Source organism: Mesoplodon mirus (genome assembly GCF_964341445.2).
Source record: "Mesoplodon mirus genome assembly, chromosome: 7".
NCBI lineage: Eukaryota > Metazoa > Chordata > Mammalia > Artiodactyla > Ziphiidae > Mesoplodon > Mesoplodon mirus.
Genome location: NC_138983.1, coordinates 100082505 through 100110026, shown reverse-complemented (window position 1 = coordinate 100110026; position 27522 = coordinate 100082505). Strand labels below are relative to the sequence as shown.

The following is a 27522-nucleotide window of genomic DNA, read 5'->3' as shown; positions in this document are numbered from 1 at the left end:
TTGCAAGGAATTGGGCTCTGCAATTTCCAGCCCATGCTGGGATAGGAGATGGGTCTCGTGGAGCTACTGTAACAACTAAAATGTATGTGGAGTTGATGTTTAAACTACCTGCAGGGCACACAGGTTTGGACAGGAGGGGACTGATGCTGGGTATACCTACCAGCTTTTCACTAAGATCTAAAGCCTCAGCCACATCCGTTTTCCCTAACTTCTCAGTGGCCATGATGGACCCTGGGCTGGAAAGGCCATTTTGAGGCTGAAATAAAACAAAAGAAAAAAACTCACTTGGCATTCCATTATGATTTTCTACATCCAGAAGAATAACCCAAAGAATAATGCAAGAACTGGAAAAAATAATTTGAGAGAGTTGATTTTTTATATCATCTTTATTGGAGTATAATTGCTATACAATGGTGTATGTTCGTTTCTGCTGTATCAAAAAGTGAATCACCTATACGTATCCATATATCCCCATATCCCCTGCCTCTTGCGTCTCCCTCCCACCCTCCCTATCCCACCCCTCTAGGTAGACACACAGCACCGACCTGCTCTCCCTGTGCGATGCAGCTGCTTCCCACTAGCTATCTATTTTACCTTTGGTAGCGTGTGTGTGTATATATGTCCACGCCAAGAGAGTTGGTTTTAAATCCATTCTGACTCTGTGAACTGCTTTCTTTATGACTGTGTTCCTACCCCTTCAGAGCACGACTGCCTTTGAAATGATGCATCACTTGTGCCATTCTTTGGCCACCGTCTCGTCTGTCTTCCCTTTAGGCCAGTGGTTCTCAACCGGGGGTGACTCTGGCCACCATACCCCCTCCAGGACATTTAGCAATGCCTGGACACATTTGTGGCTGTCATAATTGCTGCTGGCGTCTAGTGGGTAGAGGACAAGGATGCTGCTAAACACCCCACGATGCATAGGGCAGTCTCCCAAACAAAGAGTTACCTGGCTCAAAAAATCAGTACCGCTGATGTTGAGAAGACAAGCTCCAGAAAAATGGGGACCATGCGGCTTTTGCTCACTATCTCCCTCCTTGTGCCCAGCATGGCACCTGGCAATGAGTGGTGCATAGTGGGCATGTTTGTTGAATGAACGAATGAAGGTTAAGTGGAAAATAGCCTCCCTCCTTTTTTTAAAGGAATCTCATTTCTGTGCAGCAGAAACCATACCCTCACAAAATTTGGCCCAACCTTCTCCTAGCTCTGGAACCTGGTGGGTGGGCATCCCTTCAGAACCTTTCCAGAGACAATGCAGATAGTGTTTGCAGCTGCATCTCCCTAAGACCCCAACCAGCCAGCTGGCTGTTGGAAGCCCAACTGACTGCATGGAAAGGCCACCAGACTGAATAGGGGACCTGATCTGAACGACCACAAATAACCCTAATAAGACTCCTTAAAAAATAAATTGGCTTTTAATGCTTGCCATGAGCATCTCTTAGCCCTAGCATTTGTTGGCACTACCCTGAAAACCTCTGAGATTTTAAAAAAAACAACTACAAAAATATAAAGGCCCCCAAGTGACTGTGATAGACAAGAGTGGACATATTTGTCTATGTATCTATGGAGATGAGAATAAAAGAGGGTATCTGAAGATGACAATAAACCGGGCAGATCTGCTGCAAAAAGAACCTGAGATGCTGCTCAGTGTCTTCAGCTACCCTGAGCTGCATCCTCTGTACCTCTCCAGACGCCCCCTCTTTTCCTGAGGGGAGGGTCACTAAGGAAGAGCCTGGGCTACAGGATCCAAGCACGCAGTCCCCACCCGGTCTCTGCAGGCTAGCAGACACACCACCAGGGACACACCCCTGGTGTGTCTTCAATCATTATTCTGTGACCTTGGGTGAGGTACTTGACCTCCTGAAGCCTTACTTTTTCTTATCTGTTAAATGGGGACAATAATAGTAACTATGACACAAGGCTGCTACGATGGTTCAATGACATAAGGCATGGAGCCGGCTGAGCTCAACGCCTGGCACACAGTAAGCAGTTCACAGATGTCAGCTATTCTTCCTCCTGCTCTTTCGTTTAATTACTGCCAACCTTGGAGGATTGAGAGTTGGGAGGTTTCCTGCTCTGTGGTGTCAGTGGTGGGATGAGGGCTTGTTGCCAAGGGGAAGGTCAATCTTGGAAGCAGGACCATCAGGACATGAGATCCAGCTGAGCTCCCCACCTGGAGACGGTCCCTCCACTCCCAGCCTCAGAGAAGGAAGGTTCGATTTTATCAGGAAAACCAACACATTTCTGAAGACTCACATCTCTAGACGTGTGAGCAAATGTCTAGAAAAATTGTAGGAGAAAATGCTGGTACAGAGAGGATGGCTTTATTATGTTTTCCAAAAGCTGGTTTAGACCAGCTGCCGCAGCAAGCCACGCTGATCAGAGCTGTCCATTGTCATGTGTCAATCAAACACCCGATCAAACATCCATTTAGGATACAGGGCACCTTCAACCTAACAATCAAAGTACTTCTGAAAATCCTGGAAAACACAAACTATGCTCCCTAAGAAAGGAAGGTTTTCTTGGACAATACTCTTTAAAAACTGTTTGACAATAATAACTATCATCTATTAAAGTGCTCGCTATGAGCTAGGCACTGGGATAAGCACTTTACATAATGATCTCCTTTAATTTTTCCATCATCATTTTACAGCTGGGAAATTGAAGTCCCAGAAAGGTTAGGAGCCTGCCCAAGGTCACAGAGCTTGCAGAGCTGGGATTAGGACACAGGTCTCTGATTCTAGAACTTGTGTCTTCTTAATCATCATGGCTCCCTTCTGCTGCCCTTTATGTGTTCATGTTTTTCAGTTTATAGCAAAAAGCAAATGTTAGGCAAGCTCATGGCATAATGTTGTACATTAGCTTGTTGGATATTTTCTGCAGAATATAACATGTGATGTGAAAAGGAGGGCCCAGAGATTGTCCGGGCCAGCATCAGTGCAATGTTATATCATGCTGTACACGATGGGAAGCCGCCTTTCTATTCAAACATTGGATCACTGGTACGGCCAGGCACCAACCAGTCCATACAGGTGTTAGCCCATCAGGGAGGACCTGGCCTCGAACCAATGATGTATACAGTGGTGCCAGGGCACACGGCTAGTGTCTGTCCTCATGCCCACCCTCCCCACGTGTCAGTCAATGCAGAGACAAAGTTTCTTTGGTTACCGTTCGGATCTCTACTCTTGAAAAAGTTGGCAAGTCAGGTTTTGCATCCAATATTTTCCGAACATTTTTTTCCATCCCGAGGGTCTTTAAGTCTAGAAATGATTCATCCATGTGGTCCTTGTGGTCTATAAAAGAAATAATTTACACTCAAAACAAAGGCTCAGGAAGAAGTTACTGCATGTAAAAGTCACAGCTGCTATTTACTGGACACTTACCACAGGCCAGTACTAATTAGCTCACCATCCTCCCTTGGCAGGTGAGGCATCGAGGCCCAGAGAGGTGAAATGACTTGTCCAAGGCCACACAGCTCATATGAGGCTGCAGCCTCCCAGGGCGGGGGCACTGAGGGGGAACCTTCGGCCACAGGTGTGAGGATGGACTTGAACCCACGCTTCTGTGTCCTAGCCCAGGGCTCCACCCAGCAGCAAGCTTGGTTTCTTGAAAGCCCTATTCCCTCTAAACAGGGTATTTATCCTGGGAAGTTCCCCAAGGTTGGTCCTTGCACAGCATGCGTCTATGAAAAAGTTTCCACTGGGCCACAGTGAAATAAGAAAAAGAAGGACAAGGTTCTGAGTTTTTCATGAAATCCTGTTTATTTAATATCAAGGCCTGCTCTTGACTCTGAGCTCATGCCTACACATCTATTTTTTTTCCTGCCCATCTTTTTTTTATAACTATGTTTTTTTAGTTATGAAATGATGGGGATAGAAGATGGTGGTCCTGGCAAATTGGTTAGTCCCTAAAGTGAACCCTCAAGTCTGGGGCCCATGGTTCTCAGCACAGAGGGGTGACTAGGCAGGAGGAAACTTACTTGACAAGCTGGCCTTCTCAAGTTCTTTAATTCGCGCACGAAGCTCAGATAAGGCCTTTTTCTGACACTGAATGACTTCCTCATGTCGGGACCCTTTGCACTTGGCTCCTAGATCACTGAAGGACTGCTCCTGTGGCCAGAATGGTGAGGACAGCAGCTTTATCAGTGATCACAATCTCACTCTCTTGTATTTGAAGAAACATGAACAAATCATGGATTAGCAGAAACCCTGTCACTTACTTAGTACCTTGGAAAATATCATTACAGGGCTTCAGCAGAGAAGGAATTTAAAAATTTCATTTCGAATACAAAGTCACATCTAGGAAGATTTCCAACTTTCCTACCTACTTAGCATCATTATAAATAAGAGATCCCCCCTATGTTCCCTCCCCATGTTTTATTTCTTTTTTTCTTCTAATGTTCTTCTAAGCTTGGGTTTCCACTTGTTGTCATTCTGGTCTCATCTCTGAACAATCACATCAAATTTGCTCCTGGAGGGGCTTTTTTTTTTTGCCTGCACCATGAGGCATGCGGGATCTTAGTTCCCTGACCGGGGATCGAAACCGCACCCCCTGCAGCGGAAGCACAGAGTCTTAATAACTGGAACACCAGGGAAGTCCCTGGAGGGGCTTTTATTTATTTATTTTTTTTCTGCGTTACGTGGGCCTCTCACTCTTCTGGCCTCTCCGGTTGCGGAGCACAGGCTCCGGACACGCAGGCTCAGTGGCCATGGCTCACGGGCCCAGCTGCTCCGCGGCATGTGGGATCCTCCCGGACCGAGGCATGAACCGGTGTCCCCTGCATCGGCAGGCAGACTCTCAACGCACTGCGCCACCAGGGAAGCCCCAGGTGGTTCTTATCAGCCAACTTGGGGAAAACCTTCTTCTCAGACTTTGTGGCTGAAAATGTAGTCTGCAGAGCTGTGCTATCGGTACCAGCTGGGAGCTGTTCAGAAATGCAGAATCCCAGGCTCCCCCAACCCGAGACCTGCTGAGTCACAATCTGCATTTCAGCAACATCCCCATATGATCCGTGGACACCTTTGAGTTGAGAGGTGCCACTGTAAAGTATCCTCTAATTGGCTGGTTTCTGGAAAACTAAGTAGCAGTTTTGGCCATGTGTTTCCCCTGATATGCATGAAGAGAAAGACTGAAATACTATTGGTTGGTCTTGCACACACTTAGACACAAACCAGGAGCCGCAGTAACGACTGGGATTTGTATCAATAAAATCAGCTGCGGTATATAGACAAAGTAACATTTCTAGACATTTCAATAACCTTGCCTCTTCAAGTTGATCTTCAAGTTGATCTCTGAGTTTTAGGATTCAAGCTTCATGTTAATTCCTCCTACATCATTCACCCTCTTTAATTAATTTAGTTCCCAACAAGGAGTTGCTGAGATTCCTCCATCTAAGTACATGCCCTCTGTTTCTCATAGGAAAGCCCATTTCATCAGTTTCCAGTAGTAAAGAGAAGGACGGGGACCACCTTACCGATTTCTCTGCCATTAGCCGCTTGACTCTGGCTTTCAGCTTCTCCTCTTGCTGCGGTCTTTCCTCGGTCAGCTTCTCCTTCTCTGCCAGATGCTGCCGTAACTCTTCTTGCAGCAAATACTGCTGAGTTTCCCGAGAACTGTTGATCTTCATCTGAAATGAGGGGAAGGGGAACTGCAGCTGATGGGGGACAGGACTAACGCAGGAGTCATTTCCACTACCTTTGGGGGCGGGACAAAGGTTCACGAAACTTTCTTCAAAACACAGAAAAATGATGCTTAGCTTAGTAACTAATAGCGAAGTAGTAGAGCATCGTGGTTAAAAGCTCAGACTCTAGATCTAGATAGAATCTCAGCTCTAGTTCTTTCTAGACACTTCTTCGTATAGAAAATAAGTGGGTGAACTAAGGCAGGCCGTCTTCCTCCTCATTCATCCCTTCCGGCCGCTTGGGTGCGGGATTCCGTGGAGAGCATGGGCCCGTGAAGGGGCTCTGCAGCACGCCTACCTGACCTACTGCCCTTTCCAAATTGGCTTTAATGAGGTTTTCTCTGTTCCTCATTTCTTTCAGCTGAAGCAATTTCCTTCTGGAATCCTGCCGAAGCTTCTCTTCAACCTGAAAGGATGATGAAACCGAGGGCTTGCTGCTAATGTGATCATCATGCCCTCTGGGGAAACTCTTCTGGGGGGGCTAATGGCAGTGGGGGAGTCCCTGAGGGGTAGGGACAGCTGCAGCCCAGCAGCAGGGGTCACAGGCATGCACAGGGTGGAGGCAAACTCACAGGGAGTTCCCCCCTAGGGGAAAGGGCCGAGCTCTGCACCCGGGGCTCAACTATGTTCTACCGCACACTCCCATCCCAGCTCGGTCCCTAACCAGCCGTACGACACTCGGAAAGTTACTTCACTGCTCCGTGACTCAGTGTCCTCATCCGTCAAATGGGGATGATGATACTAGTATCACTGCATAGAGTTATTGTGGGGATTCGATGTTTGGAATAGTGCTTAAGGGCTCTGTGAGTGTGTTAAGTACTGTTGTAACCTATGAAAGGTGGACGGGAATGTCCGCCGTACAGTCTCGTTCTAATAACTCGTGATGGGTACTTGGAAATGTTATGATTGGGTTTATTATCATAACTGTTTGTCGTTACCACTTTGAGCACACTCACTGGTGGTAACCTCTCTGGAGGCTTGCCAAAGCAATGTCTATTAAGAATTGCAGCCTGCCAAGGAAGGCCTTTAAAGTGGAGAAGCTTGCCTACTTTTCCCCCCTTGCTTGGGTAACAGTCAACACACGGTAAGCTTGGGCGTGCTCCACGCTACCCTTGGCTGGCCAGTGTAGGCCTCGCAGCTGCTCAGTTCTTGGATGCACCTGCTGAGCCCTGGGCCCTGGCACTAACAGGAAATGAGGCAAACTCTCGTAAATAAATGGAAAGTTTTTGTGCTGAAACAAATTCACAGGCTGTTTTTTTAGGGATCTGAAGAGGGGGATCACAGGGATGTAATAAAAGACCCAGAAAAGCCCTTAAGAGCTTTCTTCTGAGTAGTGTGGTCCAGTGGAAGAGCCTCTACCCAGCTCCGTTACCTTGGAAAAGTCATCTAAGCTCTCTGGGCCTTAGTTTTCTCCCAGGTCTAAACATGCTCTGACTTCTATGTCAGCAGCCTTTTTCATATGCTGCAAAAGCCAAGTCCAGCCTTGGACTCTGCCCTTATCTGTGCTCTGCATGAACAGCCCCCGTTCCCGTCCCCAAGCATCAGAGTCACCTTCAGCGGCCGCCCTGCTCCCTCTCTCACACTCGGGGGTCTCATGCCTGTCCTCCAATCCCTCTCACATGCAAGCTGGACTGTGACAAGTGGCCTCCTCGCCTCGAGTTTAGTTTCTTCCAGTGCAATCTTAACGGTACTGTGAGAGTTACCCAGCTGTAAGGCAGCTCTGTCCAACAGAACTTTCTGCAATGATACAGGTACTCTGAGCGAGGCTGTGTTGTCTAATACGGCAGCCACCAGGCACATCTGGGGATCGAGCACTCGAAATGGGGATGGTGTGACGGAGGAACTGAACTAAACATTTTAGTTAATTTTCATTAATTTCAGTGTAAACAGTAGCATGTGGCTGTTTGCAATGCCAGGGTCACTGAAGTCAGACGAACCTGGAGTCAGACAAAACCGACTGTGCCATTGGGATAGTTACTTTACTAGTAACTAGTAGCCTTGACTTTCTCATCTGTAAAATGGAGAGGATGATTTCTAGATCACAGCGCTGTTGTGAAGATGAAGAGATGAAATGTTCAAGGTAACTCCTAGTACGTGAGAAATTGTAACTACCATTTTCACCCTGATTACTGTCCACGAATGTCATTGCATCAGTCACTTGTTCAGAAGCCTTAGTAGCTCCCCACTGCCTGTGTGGTACAGAGCTCAAGCACCTGAACTAAGGCAAAACACCAAGCCAGGGATTCAAGAAGCCCCTACGAACTCAACGAGGTAAATAAAACTGAATCCACACCTAGATAAACCATAATAAAACTGCTGGAAATCAAGGGAAAAGACAATCTTAAAAGCAACCGGAGAAAAAGACAGATTATGCAAAGGTACAACAGTTAGGCTTACAGATGACTTCTAAATAGAAATAATAGGAGCCACAAGACAATAGTGACATATCTAATGCTGTATCTAATGTGCTGAAAGAAAAGAGTTGCCATTGTAGAATTCAATACGCAGTCAAATGTGTTTTAAGAATGAAGGTTAAATATACATCTCCAGACAGACACACAGGCACATTTGAGAATTTGTCATCAGCAGAGCCACAATGAGGGAAAACATTAAAGGGTATTCTTCAGACACAAGAAAAATGAACCCAGGTGGGTGATCAGAGATGCAGAAAAGACAAGCAACAGTAAGGGTAATGTGTGGATATGATACTGACTATAGAAAAACACTAATAATGTCTTGTGGGGTTTTAAGTATCAAGAGAAGTTTAGAAAATTACAGCAATGGCTTATAAATCTGGAGGGGGTAAGTGAAGTTAAGGTGTTTGAAACTCATTGCACTGTCAAGGAGAAGGGCATAATTATCAACTACTATTGCCTCTTGGTAAGTTAAGAATGCAGGGCTTCCCTGGTGGTGCAGTGGTGGAGAGTCCGCCTGCCGATGCAGGGGACATGGGTTCGTGTTCCGGTCCGGAAGGATCCCACATGCCACGGAGCGGCTGGGCCCGTGAGCCATGGCCGCTGAGCCTGTGCATCCGGAGCCTGTGCTCCACTACGGGAGAGGCCACAACAGTGAGAGGCCCGCGTACCGCAAAAAAAATAAAAATAAAAAAGAATGCATATTGTAGTCTTCAGGATGACTACTAAGAGAATAGTAGAAGAGTGAAAAACTTAATTAATGTGTGATTTTGGTGAGTCAAGGATGAATGCTATTGTCTTACTATTACTAAGAGAATAGTAAAAAAGTGAAATATTTCCAAGCTAATAGAGGGGGAAAGTGGAATAAGAGAAAACCATCCACTCAGAAGGAGGCAAGAAAGGAGAGAAAAAGGAACATACCACAGATGGTACATCTGGTATTGAGCAAGAAGGTAGATTTAAACCCCAGTACACGAGTAATTACATAATATAAATGGACTAAAAGTCAAAGATTGTCAAACTGGATTTTGTAAAAATGATACGCTATCTGAAGGCATATGTCTAAACCTTAAGACAAAAATTGACAGAGAACGTATGAAAAAGATATGGTATGAAAACTCTAACCAACAGAAAGCCAGTGATGAAGCTAAATGACAAAGGAGACGTTAAGGGAGAAACGCTACTAGAGATGAAAAGGGACATTTCATGATGATCTAAAGTTTTGCTCTACAGGAAGTATTAGGATTCTAAATTTATATGCACCTAGTAACACAGCCTCAAAATATATAAAGCAAACATCATTCATATTAAAAGAAGAAACACACAAATGACAAACATGTTGAGATTTTTAAAAACATTCTCAATGATGGAACAAAAAGACAAAAAAAATCAATATGAGAATTTAAGTTGGATCAACATCATTGGCAAACTTGATTTAATGGATCAATTCTTTCTTAGATAATTTCACAATTAAGATCTGAAGGCAGTCTAGGGTTGTGGTTACACACAGGAGCTTTGGAGTCAGGCAGACCTGGATTCAAGTTCTGCCACAACTACTTTATGCAAGTGAACTTGGATAACTTCCTTCACCTCTGTGAGCCTCAGTTTTCCCGACTGTAAAGTGGGGTTAATACCAGTATAGACCGCATGGGGTCATTGTGAGGATGAACAGAGATGATGCAGGTGGAGTGCTGGCCCCAGAGTGGTTCCCAGGCCGACCTGTCCCTGCCATACCTTGCTCTTTTCCCGCAGCGTCATCGAGATCAGGCTCTGCTCGGTACTGCTCCTTTTCAGCTCCACCCTGAGCTTCCTCATTTCTTTTTCCATGTCATGGATTTGCTGAAAGAGTTCCAACAACAGGGAAGTCAACTTCACAACTCATTTCATCCGGTTCATTAAGGCAGAAACCTAGTCTGGGATTCGTTAACTCCTTCCCTTGGGGGACAATTCCAGGTATTTGAGGCAAAGTAGACTTTCTTTCAACGGATGCAATGAAAGTGCTGGGTGAGGGAAAATTTCAGTTTCTTTTGAAGATCAGCATGGATCCTGGATTAAACAGTACAAGATACCTATCCACTCATTAGAGTCTCTTTCCTTGGGGCATATTTTTGAGTTCAATCTAAATAAGGGCTGTTTGGAAGACACAATGGGCACAGTTTGGAAGAAAAGAACAATGACATTTTTCTTTTTTCTCATTTGAGGCAGAGAAGTGTGCTCCTGACAGAGAGAAGGACGCATGTCTCCTGCCTCCGTCCCAGGCACCGTCCTTCCCAACGGATGGAAAACGTATGCCTGGTGATGTGCACGAGGGTTCGGGCCGGTACAGGGGGTGAACATTTACATTGAGTGGTCATCTTTTCATTGTATTCATTTTTATGTTCACCTTCCATACAAGGCCAGTGATACATTTGCTTTTTATTTTGTTTTTATGAATTGTTGTAAAATTGAATGTATTTAAGCAAAAATACTTCAAGAAGAGTTGTGTTAATAACAGTGTTCAGGGCTGTGATAAAACTTGTGACAGTGGATCATGAAAGTCTGGGCATCACAAGTCCAGGGGTAGGGACCACGGTGAATTTCTAGCAGCATACGGTGGCCACCTCCCGTCCCTTTCCCCAGGGGAAACCTGATGAGGGGCCTTGAGCCAACTGCCCAGAAAATCTGGGGAGAGTGTGTTTTCCATGGTCTTTTCACCCATCTCTTTGAGGCCAGCAAATCAAAGAATTAGGAGACTACATTAACAGACAAACACCCAGAAAGCCCCAGAGCTTGTGCTAGCTAATGGGCCAAGGAACCCCTCCAAAACCCTCAAGGCCACAATCTAGGCTTTCAGTGGACACCTAGGGGTCAGGAGGTTCAACGCACGGTTTTGCAGAGTTTTAACTCTTTCTCTTGGGCTTCCCACTTCTCCTCCTGGGCATCTTCCTTCTGTAACTCTTCTTTCAGCACTGAGCACTGTGGAGAAAAAGGACAAGGCCACGGGGGCTTGGCTGGGGGTCCCAAGTACCTGTGTTCATGCCCAGGAGTGTTTCCTGCTGTATAACCCAATCACACCTCTGAATTCTGAGAGGCGAGACCATTTGTGTGATGGGAGCACGGGATCCTGTAGTCCTTCCCAGTTCACCCCTCTCCTGAGTTCTGAGGAATAGAGCATCTAAGTTCCTCTTCAAAAGCCAGCAAACTTCACTGCAGGGGAAATCCAGCTTTGTAGAGTCTGGGTACTTAGGGTGCAGGAATTGGGATGTTTTCACGCTGTGACCGGTGAGGGTGGAGGGGGCCGAGCCAGTGAGCTCGGGTCCATCTTAGGGCTTTTGTGCAGGTTGCATCTCAAAGACACAACTGCCCCGACTGGTGTGGAGGGGTAAACGGAGCTGTCTTGCCCGAGGGCGGCTTGGCAACAGGCATTAAGGGCATAAGGATGGATGTGCCTTCTTTTGACCCAGCAATTCCCACTTTAGGAATGTACCTTAAGGACAATGACTGGAGAAATAAGTAAATCTGTAGTTTCAAGGATGCTCTTCACAGAATTGTCAGTAACAGTGGAAGAAAAAAAAAAAGAGGAAACAACCCAAGTGTTGTTTAGAACAGCAGACCACTTTATAACACTGGGTACATCCAGGAGAAAGTATGTAGCTTTTAAGACGAATGATAAGAGCGTTGATTTATTAGCACGGGAAAATAGTAAGTATTTAAAAATTTAAAAAATGTGCATAGTATAAATTAACTATAAAATGATTGATTGATTGATTTCTAGGCAATATATAGAAATAAGACTGGAAGAACATACATGAAAATATTAACACTGATTACTGAAGGTAGCATTTCCTCTCCTCTCTTTTTATTTTTTCTTCTCAATGTCATCTACTTATTTTTCTAAAATTAACACACATGATGTATGTCATTAAAAAAAAAGGCATATCAAATGTTCACAAGAGCAGTACCCTTGGTGGTGACGAGCCCTTGTGCTATTGGCCAGCACAGTCTAGAGGGAAGGGACCTCATTCTGAGGTCAACGAGGAAGGGGAAACGGGGACATAAATCATCCAAATGCACTTCAGGAGGTAGAAGAGCCAAGCAGGTGCTGTCTTTGCAGATTCCTTCTACTTAGCACCAGCTCTGCATCCCCTTCCCGTCCCCAACACACACACACACACACACACACACACACACACACCCCACATTAAACAGCTATAGCACATACCTGGGAAGACACTCTGCTTGGGAGAAACGAATGCAGAGGGCTTGGCCAGGCACCCGACCTCGGGCAGAGGCAGAAGAGCACAACGAAAACCAGCCTCCCACTTCTCGGAAAACGATTTTGTCATCCCCATTTCACAGATGGGGAAATGGAGGCCAAATAAGTTACAATAAAAGAAAGCTCTGGGATGGGACCCTGGTCTGTCTGATCCCAAAGCTCGTGCAGTGCCTTTCACCAGCTCCAAACTGGGTATGGTACTACGTTCCAGGTATTACTTACTGTGCCTTTTCCTTGGAACCTCAAGATCTGTTCTGACCCCACCCCCATGCAGACCTAGCTATCGGGTAGCCTCTGGGAATCTCTGAGTTGCCACCTGAGATGAAAGCTTTGAGGTTTTACCTTGACTCACAGAAACAGGCACATCATGCAAATACTGAGAAATCTTATCCTATAGAGTCAGGATTCTAAAGTTAGCATTGAAGGCAAGATTTGCAAATAGTCAAAGTTACATGTAAAAAGCTCTTTGCTTGCCTACCACGTTCATCTTCCATAGAGACATTCTACACACTAAAGTCTAAGGAAGAAATGAGCGTCTGCGTGTTTGCATCTGGATCTTCAGACGTTCTGCTGTGAAGACAGTTATGAGAACCAGCGGTGCTGGGACCACGATGCAGCCGTGTGGTCATCCGTGCTCACAGGGAGATCGTATTCTGTTTAATGTTAAACTTTGTACTGGCAGTATATGCTCATAGGTGGGTTTGTTGCTGGGATTAAACAAACTCATTTATAATAGGGGTTAGAAAATGTTTGCTGGATTTGAAAATCTATTATGCTTATTCTGAGCCACATACATGCTGTCCTTTGAAAGGCTTCAGAGAAGTTGGCCACCTGCCCAGCAGCTACCCTCCCTGTGTCCTTGGGCACTGGCCTCATCTCACCACCGTGTGTCATGTGACTCCACTGTGTCTGCTTTTCGCAGCTACAATTTGCTGATGACCCGACACTCACTCTGGAGCTGAGGGCTTCGAGCTGGTGATCCTTTTCTTTGTTCTCACTTTTCAGTTGATTCACCTCCTGTTGTAGTTGTTGAACTTGACCATCCTTTACTAACACGTCTCTTTGCAAAGATGACACCATCTCTGTAAAAGAACCAAACCAAACCAAAACAAAAGACTCATGGAGGTGAAAGAGGCAGGAAGGATTATTGGCAACACCATGGCTGTCAGCCAATGTTTGGACAAGACCTTCCAAGCCTGGGCCACCACCGGTGCCCGCCTAGACCTGGGGAGGCTTTTTCCAAGGGTCCCAGAGCAGGAATGGGAATGAGAGCAAAGTCCACGGAACAGGGTTTGAGGCTTCAGTGAGAATGAGGGGCAGTCAGCACCAGCGAGAGGAGAAGCCTTTGGGGGCCCCTTGTGGGCACAGGCCAGCCAAACCTGGGAGGAGAGGCCACACCATGGACCTGGGGAACAAAGTCCCAGCACAGGGAAGGTCTAGGACTTCTTCTCCAGAGGCCAGGAGACGGGCGTGTGGCAGAGGGCACTGCTGGACACTATTGATGGGGTGGTTGGTTTCACAGTCCTCTGAGTTTGGACCCCTCTCTACCACTTATTAGCTTGGTGGTCTTGGACAAGCTATTTCACCTCCCACTGTCTGTCCCACACAGAGTTATTGTAAGGGTCAAATGATGCGATATGTCCCAAGAACACAAAGTGGCTAAATTATGTTTGTTACAGGGCGCCTATGATTTTTCTCAGCAGCCAGCTTCCAAAATGGCCCCAATGATCCCTACCACCTAGAATTCATGCCTTGTGTAGCCCCTCCCAACCTGAATAGGGCTGCCATGGGTAACCAATATGATACTCTGGAAATGACGGACTGTTTCCTCTCAGGCTGGGTCATAAAAGACACTGTGGCCTCCTCTTTGCTCTCTCTCGAATTACTCACTCTGGGGGAAGCCAACTGCTGTGTTGGGGAAACTCAAGCAGCCCTAGAGAGAAGCATGTGTGCTCAGGGACTAAGGCCTCCAGCCAATAGCCATATGAGCAGCCATTCTGAAGGGGGATCCTCCAGCTCCCCCCGAGGCTTTAGATGACATGACTTATGCCCCAGCCGACATCTTGACTGCAACTCATGAGAACTAAGTCACCCCCCTCTCAAATTCCTGAACTACAGATACTGGGTGAGATCATAAATATTAGTTGGGGATTTATCCATTACATTTTGGGGTAACTTGTTATGCAGCAATAGATAACTACTCCATTACTGTAGTATCATTTTTTAAAAACATCTTTATTGGAGTATAATTGCTTTACAATGGTGTGTTAGTTTCTGCTTTATAACCAAGTGAATCAGTTATGCATATATATATCTCCCCATATCTCTTCCCTCTTGCATTGTAGTATCATTTTGAATAAAAGTGGGAAGAAGGGTGCATAAATGCAGTGGTATTGGGTTACCTCATACGGTTCTTTTCTTAAAAGAACATCAGGCCCAGTTTTAGTGGTAGGTTTCAATCAAGAATGTCTATGAAATAAAGCACAAAATGCTCCAGAATTTCATTTTAAAAATGAGCTTTGCCTCCAGGACACAGTTCAGTTACTTGGAAATCCCTCTGGGGCTTGCCACACTTTGAGTGGGTCCAGCCCATCTCAAGCATTATCCCAACCCAGGTCTGTCCGACTCCCTGATCGGAGAAGGTGGGATCTGAGACAGGCTTGATGCTTGGATGAGGTTTCACTGGCCGACATACGGGAGGAAGGTGAGGACCAGCGAGTTCATCCTTCCATTCCTGGTGCCCAGAACAGCACCTAGCCTGGGGGAGGTGCTCAGAAAATATCTGAGGACATCCCAAGTGAGGGAGGAGAATAAGCAGAGACCTGGGGGCAGCAGGGGGTGGGGCTGGGTGTGATTAAGTTGCAGAGTGAGGCAGAAGAAAAGCACAGATTCATACAGAGATGGGGATTCACGTGCGACTCAATGCTATGCCTGGCTTCTACAGCTGTGGGCATGTTTCCTGCTACGCACTGGCTGCCTTCAGAGTGATGTGCCCCTCCGAGGCTCACTGCCTCCTCCCTGTCACCTGCTTCTCTCCCTCCCCTCGTCTGTGAGTGGTCCCATCCTCTTCAGGTCTCTAGGCATGTCAGTTTCGGCTTAAAAAACTCCACTGGATTCCCAACACCCTTGGAATAAAAACCCAGACCCCCCGACCCTGCCCAGCCCCACAATCCCCTGTTCACTCCACGCAGCCTCGCTTGCCCTTGGCTTGTCCTTGCCCACCTGAAACAGGTCCTCTCTAAAAGAAGGACATAGCCGTGGAGGATACAGCATAAACTGGTTAGAATCGGCTAGGTCCAAGGGGGCGTAAGATTCGAATTCCAGGGGGAACTGGAGCCCCATTACAGGCTCATTGTAACACATGAGCGAAATGACACACGCACCAGCACCAGGACTGTTCCGAGGCTGACCATAAAGGTCAAAAAGTGGGTGGTGGGGCTTCCCTGGTGGCGCGGTGGTTGAGAGTCTGCCTGCCGATGCAGGGGACATGGGTTCGTGCCCCGGTCCGGGAAGATCCCACATGCCGTGGAGCGGATGGGCCCGTGAGCCATGGCCACTGAGCCTGCGCGTCCAGAGCCTGTGCTCCGCAACGGGAGAGGCCACAACAGTGAGAGGCCCGCGTACAGAAAAAAAAAAAAAAAAAAGTGGGTGGTGGCCCAATGCCTCGAAATCCCCGCCCCTTCCCCAAAATATTAGAGTTGTCCCAATCCTCCCACTCATTAGCCTATAAAATTACCCAGCCCATAAAAACTAACCGCCCCATATTTGGGGGCCTCTAGCCTTCTGAGATGGCCCACACTCTGTCTGTGGAGTGTGTTTCTCTCTAAAGAAATCCACTTCTTACTTTGTCTCTCACTGAATTCTTTCTGCATGAGACATAAAGAACCTGAGCTTTAGTAAGTCCCGAGACCAGATGCGTGATCTCGATTAAAAGATAGTGGGTTCTGACTGGGTTCGAGTCCCAGCCCACGGGTTCAAGTCCCACCTGAGTTCCATGGTTGCACACCCACTAAGCTGGTCCCCCTTGGCCTCCCCCCTTGAAGCGCTGGCCACCACGACACACAGTTTATTTTCTCCACAGCACCACTGCTCTCTGAAGTGGGCTTGTTTATTCATCCCTTTACTTTTATTGTCTGTCACCCCCTCCCAAATCTGTGAGTACAGGAATCTGACTGTCTTGCTTGGCTCTCCCTCCCCGGAGCCTGGAACGGGGCCTGACACCTAGAAGGAGCTCAAGAAACATGTGGAAGCAATGAAGGAATCCAGGGAATCAAAGCTCAGTCACAGCTGTGCGTTGGCTGCCCCTCTCCCAACCCAAGCCCTTTATCAGGGGACCACCTCTGATCAAATTAGAAAATGGTTTCCTTTGGGCCCAAGTGCACTCGGCTGAAATGGGTGAGACTATGGGTGCCTTAAAGGAGTGACCCCATTTTGTCCATGCTCTAGTTTGCACTCAGGCTGCTTTGTGGAACCACCCAAGCCACAAGGCGACCTGTGTTCTCCCTGGTGGGGCCAGTGCTCAGGAGACCTTGTAGCCAAGAGATACCATTCTCTCAAATATTTACCAGGCCCTGCCCTCGGAACTGGGTGGCAAGAAACCTACACTGAGGGAGAACTCTAATGCACCGACATGGGTGATCCCTGAGGCTGCACCCATGTCACGGGCACAGGTGCGCTGGTTGACTGGTGATGTCTGCAGGGGGAGGGCAGAAGCTCTGGGGCCTGAATGCAGAAGGGCCTCACCTGACGTGATGGCGGCGTCCCTCCTTAAGTTCTCGGCCTCGTGCTTCAGGGAGGTGATATCCAGGGTCTGGCTCAGCACCTGGTTGTAGCCTTGTTGTAGGGCACTGATCTGTGGAAGGAGGCAACACACAGTCAGAGGGGGCCAGCCAGGCCTGCAGGACACGCTGGTACTTCTCCAACGTTGGGCAAAGAGTCGGGCTGATCTTGGATCGGGGTGTTGGGGAAACCAAGGTTTTCAGTTGTCACCAGTGGAAGGGGCAGGAGGGGCCTGTTCCTTCAGTGACCACCATGTCATCGGTCCTCAAGACACGAACCTTATCTTTGTGGCCACCCAGGGGCTCGGGTGCTGCTGTCTTCCTATGACCTGTGGGTTTTCAGCCATAAATAGACCAGCTGTTGGTTCCAGATCATCCAGCACTGACTGGATGCACAGCAAAGTTCAAGAGCCGGGAGCAGGTTATGAAATGAATTCCCTCTAATGAGAATAGAGGGTAGTTTATACCTCACAGAACACTCCAGAGTTTACAAAGCCCGTTCACACATGCTACACTGATACTCGTCACAGCGTTGCTGAAGGCTGACGTTCCCATTAATGTGCCCATTTTGCAAGGGAGCCAGGTTGAGACTCAGAGAGGCGAGGCCCCCTTCTCGGCATCACGTGGCTGGTCAGACGTGGAGTCTGATTCAAACCCAGTCTTTAGTTGCCTGGTTCCTCCTTCCCAGGTGGCTCTAGGAATGAACGTGAGAAGTTGGAGGCTGTAAAGCATGGCATGGACTCGGGAGCCGGACTGTGGCCTTCAAGTCCTGTCTCTGCCAGTTAACGGGCTTTGTGAACACAAGGAGGACACCATATTCTGTTTCCTTTTGTTCAGTCTGCACGCGGGGTGATGGTAGTCCCAACCTGATAGGATTGTGAGAAGTATTTTAATAAGTAAGCATGTGTACAAGTGCTCAGATCAAGCCTGGTACACGGCACAGGGGGAAGAGCTATTGACGGTCCTCTCCTCTGACTACCCACGGGGTGTTTTTTTTCTTTTGTTTTGGGTTTATTTTGGTTTTTTTTTGCGGTACGCGGGCCTCTCACTGTTGTGGCCTCTCCCATTGTGGAGCACAGGCTCCGGTCGCGCAGGCTCAGCGACCATGGCTCAGGGGCCCAGCCACTCCGCAGCATGTGGTATCTTTCCGGACTGGGGCACGAATCCGTGTCCCCTGCATCGGCAGGTGGACTCTCAACCACTGCGCCACCAGGGAAGCCCTCACGGTGTGTTTTAGCTTCAACTTCCCTCGTCCGTCTCTGGGGAAGGTAGTTGGTAATCTTTATGTGTGCATTTGTAAGCCTTGCCAGGCTCACTTAAACGCCAGTGTGGTTGTTATTAAGAGGAAATACAGGGGCTTCCCTGGTGACGAGGTGGGTGACAGTCCGCCTGCCGATGCAGGGGACGCGGGTTCGTGACCCAGTCCGGGAAGATCCCACATGCCGCGGAGCGGCTGGGCCCGTAGCCATGGCCGCCGAGCCTGCGCATCCGGAGCCTGTGCTCCGCAATGGGAGAGGCCACAACAGTGAGAGGCATGTGTACCACAAAAAAATAATAATAATAAAAAAATAAAGGAAATACAGGAATCGTGGGTGGGAGCACCACAGGCCAGCTCTATCTATGGCTGCTGTGAGCACCCTCTAAGTCCATGGCGCAGAGCCCCCTCAAGGGCGGGCCCCCCTCCAGGGGTCTAGGTCTACACGTGGGGTGCGGAAGGCTCTCCATCAAATGCAACGTTGGTAAGGGCCCGAAAGTAGCTGCCAGGCCTCAGCCTCCACAGAGCAGGTACCCGAGAGGCCGGGAAAGAGAGCTGGGCCCAGAACCCCCTCCCTCTCGGTCTGATGTGGCCAGACTGCTTGTTCTGCGTGGCCCGGACATTCCCACCTCAAGGTGCACTGTGGGCCTTTGCCCTGTGATTTTTCAGATGTCAGGCCTCAGTACTCCCACAGGGACACGTTTATTGGGGCATAAATGTAAAGCAATCCGTAGACAGGACAAGAGCTAGCTTGTTTTTTTTTTTTTTTTTTTTTTTCGCTGTACGCGGGCTTCTCACTGTTGTGGCCTCTCCCGTTGTGGAGCACAGGCTCCGGATGCGCAGGCTCAGTGGCCATGGCCCACGGGCCCAGCCACTCTGCGGCATGTGGGATCTTCCCGAACCGGGGCACAAACCTGTGTCCCCTGCATCGGCAGGCGGACTGTCAACTACTGCACCACCAGGGAAGCCCCACTAGCTTGTTTTGATAGATCAAAACGGAAGTGACAAGGAGAAGGATGCAATTTCTTTTCTTTTTTTAAAAATAAATTTTATTTATTTATTTATTTATTTTTGGCTGCGTTGGGTCTTTGTTGCGGTGCATAGGCTTATTGTGGCGCCTTCTCTTGTTGCAGAGCCTGGGCTCTAAGCACACGGGCTTCAGTAGTTGTGGCACGAGGGCTCAGTAGCTGTGGCGCACAGGCTTACATGCTCCACGGCATGTGGGATCTTCCCAGACCAGGGCTCGATCCCGTGTCCCCTGCACTGGCAGGCGGATTCCTAACCACTGTCCCACCAGGGAAGTCCTGGGTGCAATTTCTTTGTTCTCCTAAGGTAAGGTTGCCAGATTTAGGGGAGGAAAAAAGGATGTTCACTTAAAATAGGATTTCAGATAACAAATAATATTTTAGTGCAAATGTGTCCCATGCAATATTTGGGACACACGCTAAAACGAAATTCTAAAATTCAAATTTAACTGGGTGTCCTTACTTTATCTGGCAACCCCACCCGAAGAGAGTTCCTAAACTTCAGTCATTCATATACCACTTTCACCATTTTTCCCATGTCTCTTGGCTAGCCCCACTATAATTTCTTAGCATTTTTCGTAGAAGCAGCTCCCTTTTTAAACTTAAAAACGTGCATTAAATTAAAAATAACTGTTATAAGAGTAAATAGAGACTCAGTGTCTTAAATAAAAATAATCCCTCCAAAAGAAGAAATACAGGAATTTCCCTGTTTACCATCAGACCAGGTTGCGGGCATCATGCTAAAAAAAAAAAAAAAGATTGGGGGGAGGTGTTGGGCATGCCCAGGTAATGGAGTTCGGGCGTGCTGATATGGCCACCAGATGGCGCTCACAGCCTTTGGTCTTGGTTTGTGTCCTTGGAAATCTTGTCATTATTACTCTGGTAGAATTAACAGAACCGTCAAGGTCTCACAAGTTTTCTGACTCGTTTCATACACCATCATGGTTCAGAGTCTAGGACATTTGGGGCAGTTACACTTACTTTTTCCCTGGGGCACCTGAGACATTAATGGGGGGGGGTCTATGCTAGAAGTTGCGGGGACACAGGCCACTCTGACCCCCACTCTCCCCAAGGCTATACTTTTGCATGTTTGTGCTTTGGAAACTTTGAGTGAAAAAATTCTTTCACATCTTACTTTTCTCTGTTGGGGGGAAATACAACTTTTCCATAAAAGGTCCTTGGAACACTGAAAGTGTTTGTAAGCTCTTCTCAGCTTAATGCTTTTATTTGCATGATACCAGAGATAGAACACACAGAGACAAACTTCCAGAAGGGAAAACATACGTTCCCCTCTAAGACTCCAGTGGTTTTGACAGATTGAAAATATTTCAATCTGAGTGTCAGAGTTTTAGGATTTTGGATTGCTGGAAAACTCCAAAGAGTCTTCAAACCTCTTTGATACTTTTACTATCAAAGTAAATATCCATATTGTTTGTAATGGCATAAATTCCAAGATGTTTAATGTCTGTTAAGCTGTGTCATAAAATGGGCACTGAATCATAAGAAAGTTAAGAGTGCTAGGAGGAGTGATTGTTTCAGGATGATAATTTGGTTTCTAATTAGCACAGGCGTATAAGAGCACATGGAGGTAAGAATTTTCTAGTGATACTGTAGCAGATCGAAGATCTCTGAGAGCAAATCATTATGCACACACCTTCGGGGACCAGGGAAAACACATAAAGTAGTCAGAACCATAAATCAACCTGCCATGTGGCTTACACTTCTGGTGGAATGCTCTGCAGGCAGTAGAATAGTTAAGAAACTAAAATGTCAGTGGTTGAAACTCGATTTGAGTTCAAACCGATGGAGCCTCTGGTTCATATATGCCTTGCTATAAAATATTCTTCTTCAGTTATAAGTGAAGCTCCAGTGGTAGGGGAGGCAAGAGCATGATGCATCAGTGTAATTATTTCTAGATAATTTCTTTGTAAAAAAACATTTTTTCCCCCAGATATCGGCAGCCACTTTAAATAAAACTCAAATTGGGACCGGCTGATATTCAAAGATATGTGGAAATTATATAATATTCTATGTCAAATATATTTCAATTATTTAAAAAAAGGTATGTGGGGAATTCCCTGGCAGTCCAGTGGTTAGGACTCTGTGCTTCCACTGCTGGAGGCCTGGGTTTGATCCCTGGTCAGGGAACTAAGATCCTGCAAGCCGCGTGGTATGGCCAAAAATAAAAAAGGTATGTGGGAATAATTCAGCCTCATCCATGTACCTGAAAAAGACATGTCATTTTCTCAGGAAACCTCTGAAATGGGAGAATAACTGAAAGGAATATTTCAGCAAAATTGGGTTCAGTTCAAGAAAAAGATGCTCATTAATGTGTCAGCTACATGTCAAGGTAGCTGTTTGCACTAATAATTCCTACAGGACCTGTTACTTTCATTGTTTTTTGAAAACCAGGTTTGAAGGAGAGTCATTAGTTCATTTAAATATTAGAGCATGTATTTGTTGACTTGTTTTTTCTGTCTCCCTCACTAGAGCGTAACAGGGGGAAGGATCATGTCTGTCTTGTTCTCTGCTGAATTCTCAGAGCCTGGAAGAGGGCATGGCACGGGATAGGCCCCCCAAAATATTTCTTTGGATTAATGGACGGATGGGTGGATGGATGAATAAAGAACAGACAAACAGACACGGTCCTAACAGAGTTCTAGAAGGTTACTGGGCCCAACCTTTGCCTTCATGGAGCTTACAGTTTCCTGCTAGAATCTCCTAGGTTCACCATACACAATCTGTGTCCTTTCTAGAGCACCATTTCTAGGATTGAAACTGTGTACCTAGAATCGGTTACAGAGGGAAAGACAGTAAACAGAGAACAAGAGAACAAAGGCCCCCAAGCATTGACTATGATTTTTTTTTCCTCTCTCCTTTTTTAAAATGTTTATTTATTTATATTTTTCTTATTAGTCACCCATTTTATACACATCAGTGTATACATGTAAATCCCAATCTCTCAATTCATCATACCACCACCCCCACCCCCTGCCGCTTTCTCCCCTTGGTGTCCATACGTTTGTTCTCTACATGTGTGTCTCCATTTCTGCTCTGCAAACTGGTTCATCTTTACCATTTTTCTAGGTTCCACATATATGCGTTAATATAGGATATTTGTTCTTCTCTTTCTGACTTACTTCACTCTGTATGGCAGTCTCTAGATGCATCCACGTCTCTACAAATGACCCAATTTTGTTCCTTTTTATGGCTGAGTAATATTCCATTGTATATATGTACCACTTCCTCTTTAACCATTCGTCCGTCGATGGGCATTTAGGTTGCTTCCATGATCTGGCTGTTGTAAATAGTACTGCAATGAACATTGGGGTGCATGTGGCTTTTTGAATTATGGTTTTCTCTGGGTATATGCCCAGTAGTGGGATTGCTGGGTCCTATGGTAATTCTATTTTTCGTTTTGTAAGGAACCTCCATACTGTTCTCCATCGTGGCTGTATCAATTTACATTCCCACCAACAGTGCAAGACGGTCCCCTTTTCTCCACACCTTCTCCAGCATTTGTTGTTTGTAGATTTTCTGATGATGCCCATTCTAACTGGTGTGAGGTGATACTTCATTGCAGTTTTGATTTGCATTTCTCTAATAATTAATGATGTTGAGCAGCTTTTCATGTGCTTCTTGGCCAGCGGTATATCTTCTTTGGAGAAACGTCTATTTAGGTATTCTGCACATTTTTGGATTGGGTTGTTTGTTTTTTTAATATTGAGCTGCATGAGCTCTTTATATATTTTGGATATTAATCATTTGTCAGTTGCTTCCTTTGCAAATATTTTCCCCCAGTCTGAGGGTTGTCTTTTCATCCTGTTTATGGTTTCCTTTGCTGTGCAAAAGCTTTGAAGTTTCATTAGGTCCCATTTGTTTATTTTGGTATTTATCTCCATTACTCTAGGAAGTGGATCAAAAAATATCTTGCTGTGATTTATGTCAAAGAGTGTTCTTCCTATGTTTTCCTCTAAGAATTTTAGAGTGTCTGGTCTTACATTTAGGTCTCTAATCCGTTTTGAGTTTATTTTTGTGTATGGCGTTAGGGAGTGTTCTAATTTCATTCTTTTACATGTAGCTGTCCTTTTCCCATCACCACTTATTGAAGAGACTGTCTTTTCTCCACTGTATATCCTTGACTCCTTTGTCATAGATTAGTTGACCATAGGTGTGTGGGTTTATCTCTGGGCTTTCTATTCTGTTCCATTGACCTATATTTCTGTTTTTGTGCCAGTACCATATTGTCTTGATTAGTGTGGCTTTGTAGTATAGGCTGAATTTAGGGAGTCTGATTCCTCCATCTCCATTTTTTTCCCTCAAGACTGCTTTGGCTATTCGGGGTCTTTTGTGTCTCCACACAAATTTTAAGCTTTTCTGTTCTAGTTCTCTAAAAAATGCCATTGGTAATTTGATAGGGATTGCATTGAATCTGTAGATTGCTTTGGGTAGTAGAGTCATTTTCACAATATTGATGCTTCCAATCCAAGAACATGGTATATCTCTCCATCTGTTGCTATCATCTTTAATTGCTTTCATCAGTGTCTTACAGTTTTCTGCATACAGGTCTTTGTCTCCCTAGGTAGGTTTATTCCTAGCTATTGTATTTTTTGGTTGCAGTGGTACATGAGAGTGTTTCCTTAATTTCTCTTTCAGATTTTTCATCATTAGTGTATAGGAATGCAAGAGATTTCTGTGCATTCATTTTGTGTCCTGCAACTTGACCAAGTTCATTGATTAGCTCTAGTAGATTTCTGGTGGCATCTTTAGGATTCTCTCTGTAGAGTATCCTGTCATCTGCAAACAGTGACAGTTTTACTTCTTCTTTTTCAATTTGGATACCTTTTATTGCTTTTTCTTCACTGATTGCTGTGGCTAGGACTTCCAAAACTATGTTGAAGAATAGTAGTGAGAGTGGACATCCTTGTCTTGTTCCTGATCTTAGAGGAAATGCTTTCAGTTTTTCACCATTGAGAATGATGTTTGCTGTGCCTTTGTCATATATGGCCTTTACTATGGTGAAGTAGGTTCCCTCTATGCCCACTTTCTGGAGAGTTTATATCATAAATCAGAGTTGAATTTTGTCAAAAGCTTTTTCTGCATCCATTGAGATGATCATATGGTTTTTCTTTTTCAATTTGTTAATATGGTGTATCACATTGATTGATTTGCATATATTGAAGAATCCTTGCCTCTTTGGGATAAATCCCACTTGATCATGGTGTATGATCCTTTTAATGTGTTGTTGGATTCTGTTTGCTAGTATTTTGTTGAGGATTTTTGCATCTATATTCATCAGTGATATTGGTCTGTAATTTTCTTTTTTTGTAGTATCTTTGTCTGGTTTTGGTTTCAGGGTGATGGTGGCCTCAGAGAATGAGTTTGGGAGTGTTCCTTCCTCTGCAATTTTTTGGAAGAGTTTGAGAAAGATGGGTGTTAGCTCGTCTCTAAATGTTTGATAGCATTCACCTGTGAAGCCTTCTGGTCCTGGACTTCTGTTTGTTGGAAGATTTTTAATCACAGTTTCAATTTCATTACTTGTGATTGGTCTGTTCATATTTTCTATTTCTTCCTGGTTCAGACTTGAAAGGTTATAACTTTCTAAGAATTTGTTCATGTCTTCCAGGTTGTCCATTTTATTGGCATAGAGTTGCTTGTAGTTGTCTCTTAGGATGCTTTGTATTTCTGCGGTGTCTGTTGTAACTTCTTTATCCTTTCTAATTTTATTGATTTGAGTCCTCTCCCTCTTTTTCTTGATGAGTCTGGCTAATGGTTTATCAATTTTGTTTAACTTCTCAAAGAACCAGCTTTTAGTTTTATTGATCTTTGCTATTGGTTTCTTTGTTTCTATTTCATTTATTTCTGCTCTGATCTTTATGATTTCTTTCCTTCTGCTAACTTTGGGTTTTGTTTGTTCTTCTTTCTCTAGTTCCTTTAGGTGTAACGTTAGATTGTTTATTTGAGATTTTTCTTGTTTCTTGAGGTAGGCTTGTATAGCTATGAACTTCCCTCTTAGAACTATGGGATGCTTTTGCTGCATCCCATAGGTTTTGGATCGTCATGTTTTCATTGTCATTTGTCTCAAGGTATTTTTTGATTTCCTCTTTGATTTCTTCAGTGATCTCTTGGTTATTTAGTAACGTAATGTTTAGCCTCTATGTGTTTGTGTTTTTTACAGGTTTTTCCCTGTAATTCATTTCTAATCTCATAGCGTTGTGGTCAGAAAAGATGCTTGATATGATTTTAATTTTCTTAAATTTCCTGAGGCTTGATTTGTGACCCAAAATGTGATCTATCCTGGAAAATGTTCCGTGCGCACTTGAGAAGAAAGTGTAATCTGCTGTTTTAGGATGGAATGTCCTACAAATATCAATTAAATCTATCTGGTCTATTGTGTCATTTAAAGCTTGTGTTTCCTTATTAATTTTCTCTTTGGATGATCTGTCCATTGGTGTAAGTGAGGTGTTCAAGTCCCCCACTATTATTGTGTTACTGTAGATTTCCTCTTTTAGAGCTGTTAGCGATTGCCTTTTGTATTGAGGTGTTCCTATGTTGGGTGCATATATATTTATAATTGTTATATCTTCCTCTTGGATTGATCCCTTGATCATTACGTAGTGTCCTTCCTTGTCTCTTGTAACATTCTTTATTTTAAAGTGTATTTTACCTGATATGAGTATTGCTACTCCAGCTTTCCTTTGATTTCCATTTGCATGGAATATCTTTTTCCATCCCCTCACTTTCAGTCTGTATGTGTCCCTAGGTCTGAAGTGGGTCGCCTGGAGACAGCATATAGATGGGTCTTGTTTTTGTATCCTTTCAGCAACCCTGTGTCTTTTGGTTAGAGCATTTGATCCATTCACATTTAAGGTAATTATCAATATGTATGTTTCTATGACCATTTTCTTAATTGTTTAGGGTTTGTTTTTGTAGGTCCTTTTCTTCTCTTGTGTTTCCCACTTAGAGAAGTTCCTTTAACATTTGTTGTAGAGCTGGTTTGGTGGTGCTCAATTCTCTTAGCTTTTGCTTGTCTGTCAAGCTTTTGATTTCTCCATCGAATCTCAATGAGATCCTTGCTGGGTAGAGTAATCTTGGTTGTAGGTTCTTCCCTTTCATCACTTTAAGTATATCATGCCACTCCCTTCTGGTTGGTAGGGTTTCTGCTGAGAAATCAGCTGTTAACCTTCTGGGAGTTCCCTTGTATGTTATTTGTCATTTTTCCCTTGCTGCTGTCAATAATTTTTCTTTAATTTTTGCCAAGTTGATTACGATGTGTCTCGGTGTGTTTCTCCTTGGGTTTCTCCTGTATGGGACTCTCTGTGCTTCCTGGACTTGGGTGGCTATTTCCTTTCCGATGTTAGGGAAGTTTTTGACTATAATCTCTTCAATATCTTCTCGGGTCCTTTCTCTCTCTCTTCTCCTTCTGGGACCCGTATAATGTGAACGTTGTTGTGTTTAATGTTGTCCCAGAGGTCTCTTAAGCTGTCTTCATTTCTTTTCATTCTTTTTTCTTTATTCTGTTCCGCAGCAGTGAATTCCACCATTCTGTCTTCCAGGTCACTTATCCGTTCTTTTGCCTCAGTTATTCTATTGATTCCTTCTAGTGTGTTTTTTTTTTCAGTTATTGTATTGTTCATCTCTGTTTGTTTGTTCTTGAATTCTTCTAGATCTTTGTTAAACATTTCTTGCATCTTCTCGATCTTTGCCTCCATTCTTTTTCTGAGGTCCAGGATCATCTTCACTATCATTATTCTGAATTCTTTTTCTGGAAGGTTGCCTATCTCCATTTCATTTAGTTGTTTTCTGGGGTTTTACCTTGTTCTTTCATCTGTTACATAGCCCTCTGCCTTTTCATCTTTTCTGTCTTTCTGTGAATATTGTTTTTGTTCCACAAGCTGCAGGATTGTAGTTCTTCTTGTTGCTGCTGTCTGCCCTCTGGTGGATGAGGCTATCTAAGAGGCTTGTGGAAGTTTCCTGATAGGAGGGACTGGTGGTGGGTAGAGCTGGCTGTGGCATTGGTAGGCAGAGCTCAGTAAAACTTTAATCTGCTTGTCTGCTGATGGGTGGGTCTGGGTTCCCTCCCTGTTAGTTGTTTGGCCTGAAGTGACCCAACAC

The 27522-nt window shown here is 45.2% G+C and overlaps 1 protein-coding gene across 1 annotated transcript in view; it reads right to left on the bottom strand.

The window, feature by feature from the left end:
- LOC309808906 (forkhead-associated domain-containing protein 1-like) overlaps positions 1–27522 on the bottom strand; it is a gene marked incomplete at both ends in the record, with an annotated part of 77217 nt that overhangs the window by 1217 nt on the left and 48478 nt on the right. Inside the window, 8 exons of the mRNA XM_082629476.1 lie at positions 161–256; positions 3169–3293; positions 3980–4103; positions 5985–6086; positions 9829–9933; positions 10960–11049; positions 13301–13431; positions 17093–17201. Coding sequence (XP_082485602.1) covers positions 161–256; positions 3169–3293; positions 3980–4103; positions 5985–6086; positions 9829–9933; positions 10960–11049; positions 13301–13431; positions 17093–17201 — 882 coding nt within the window. The remainder of the gene's footprint in view (positions 1–160; positions 257–3168; positions 3294–3979; positions 4104–5984; positions 6087–9828; positions 9934–10959; positions 11050–13300; positions 13432–17092; positions 17202–27522) is intronic.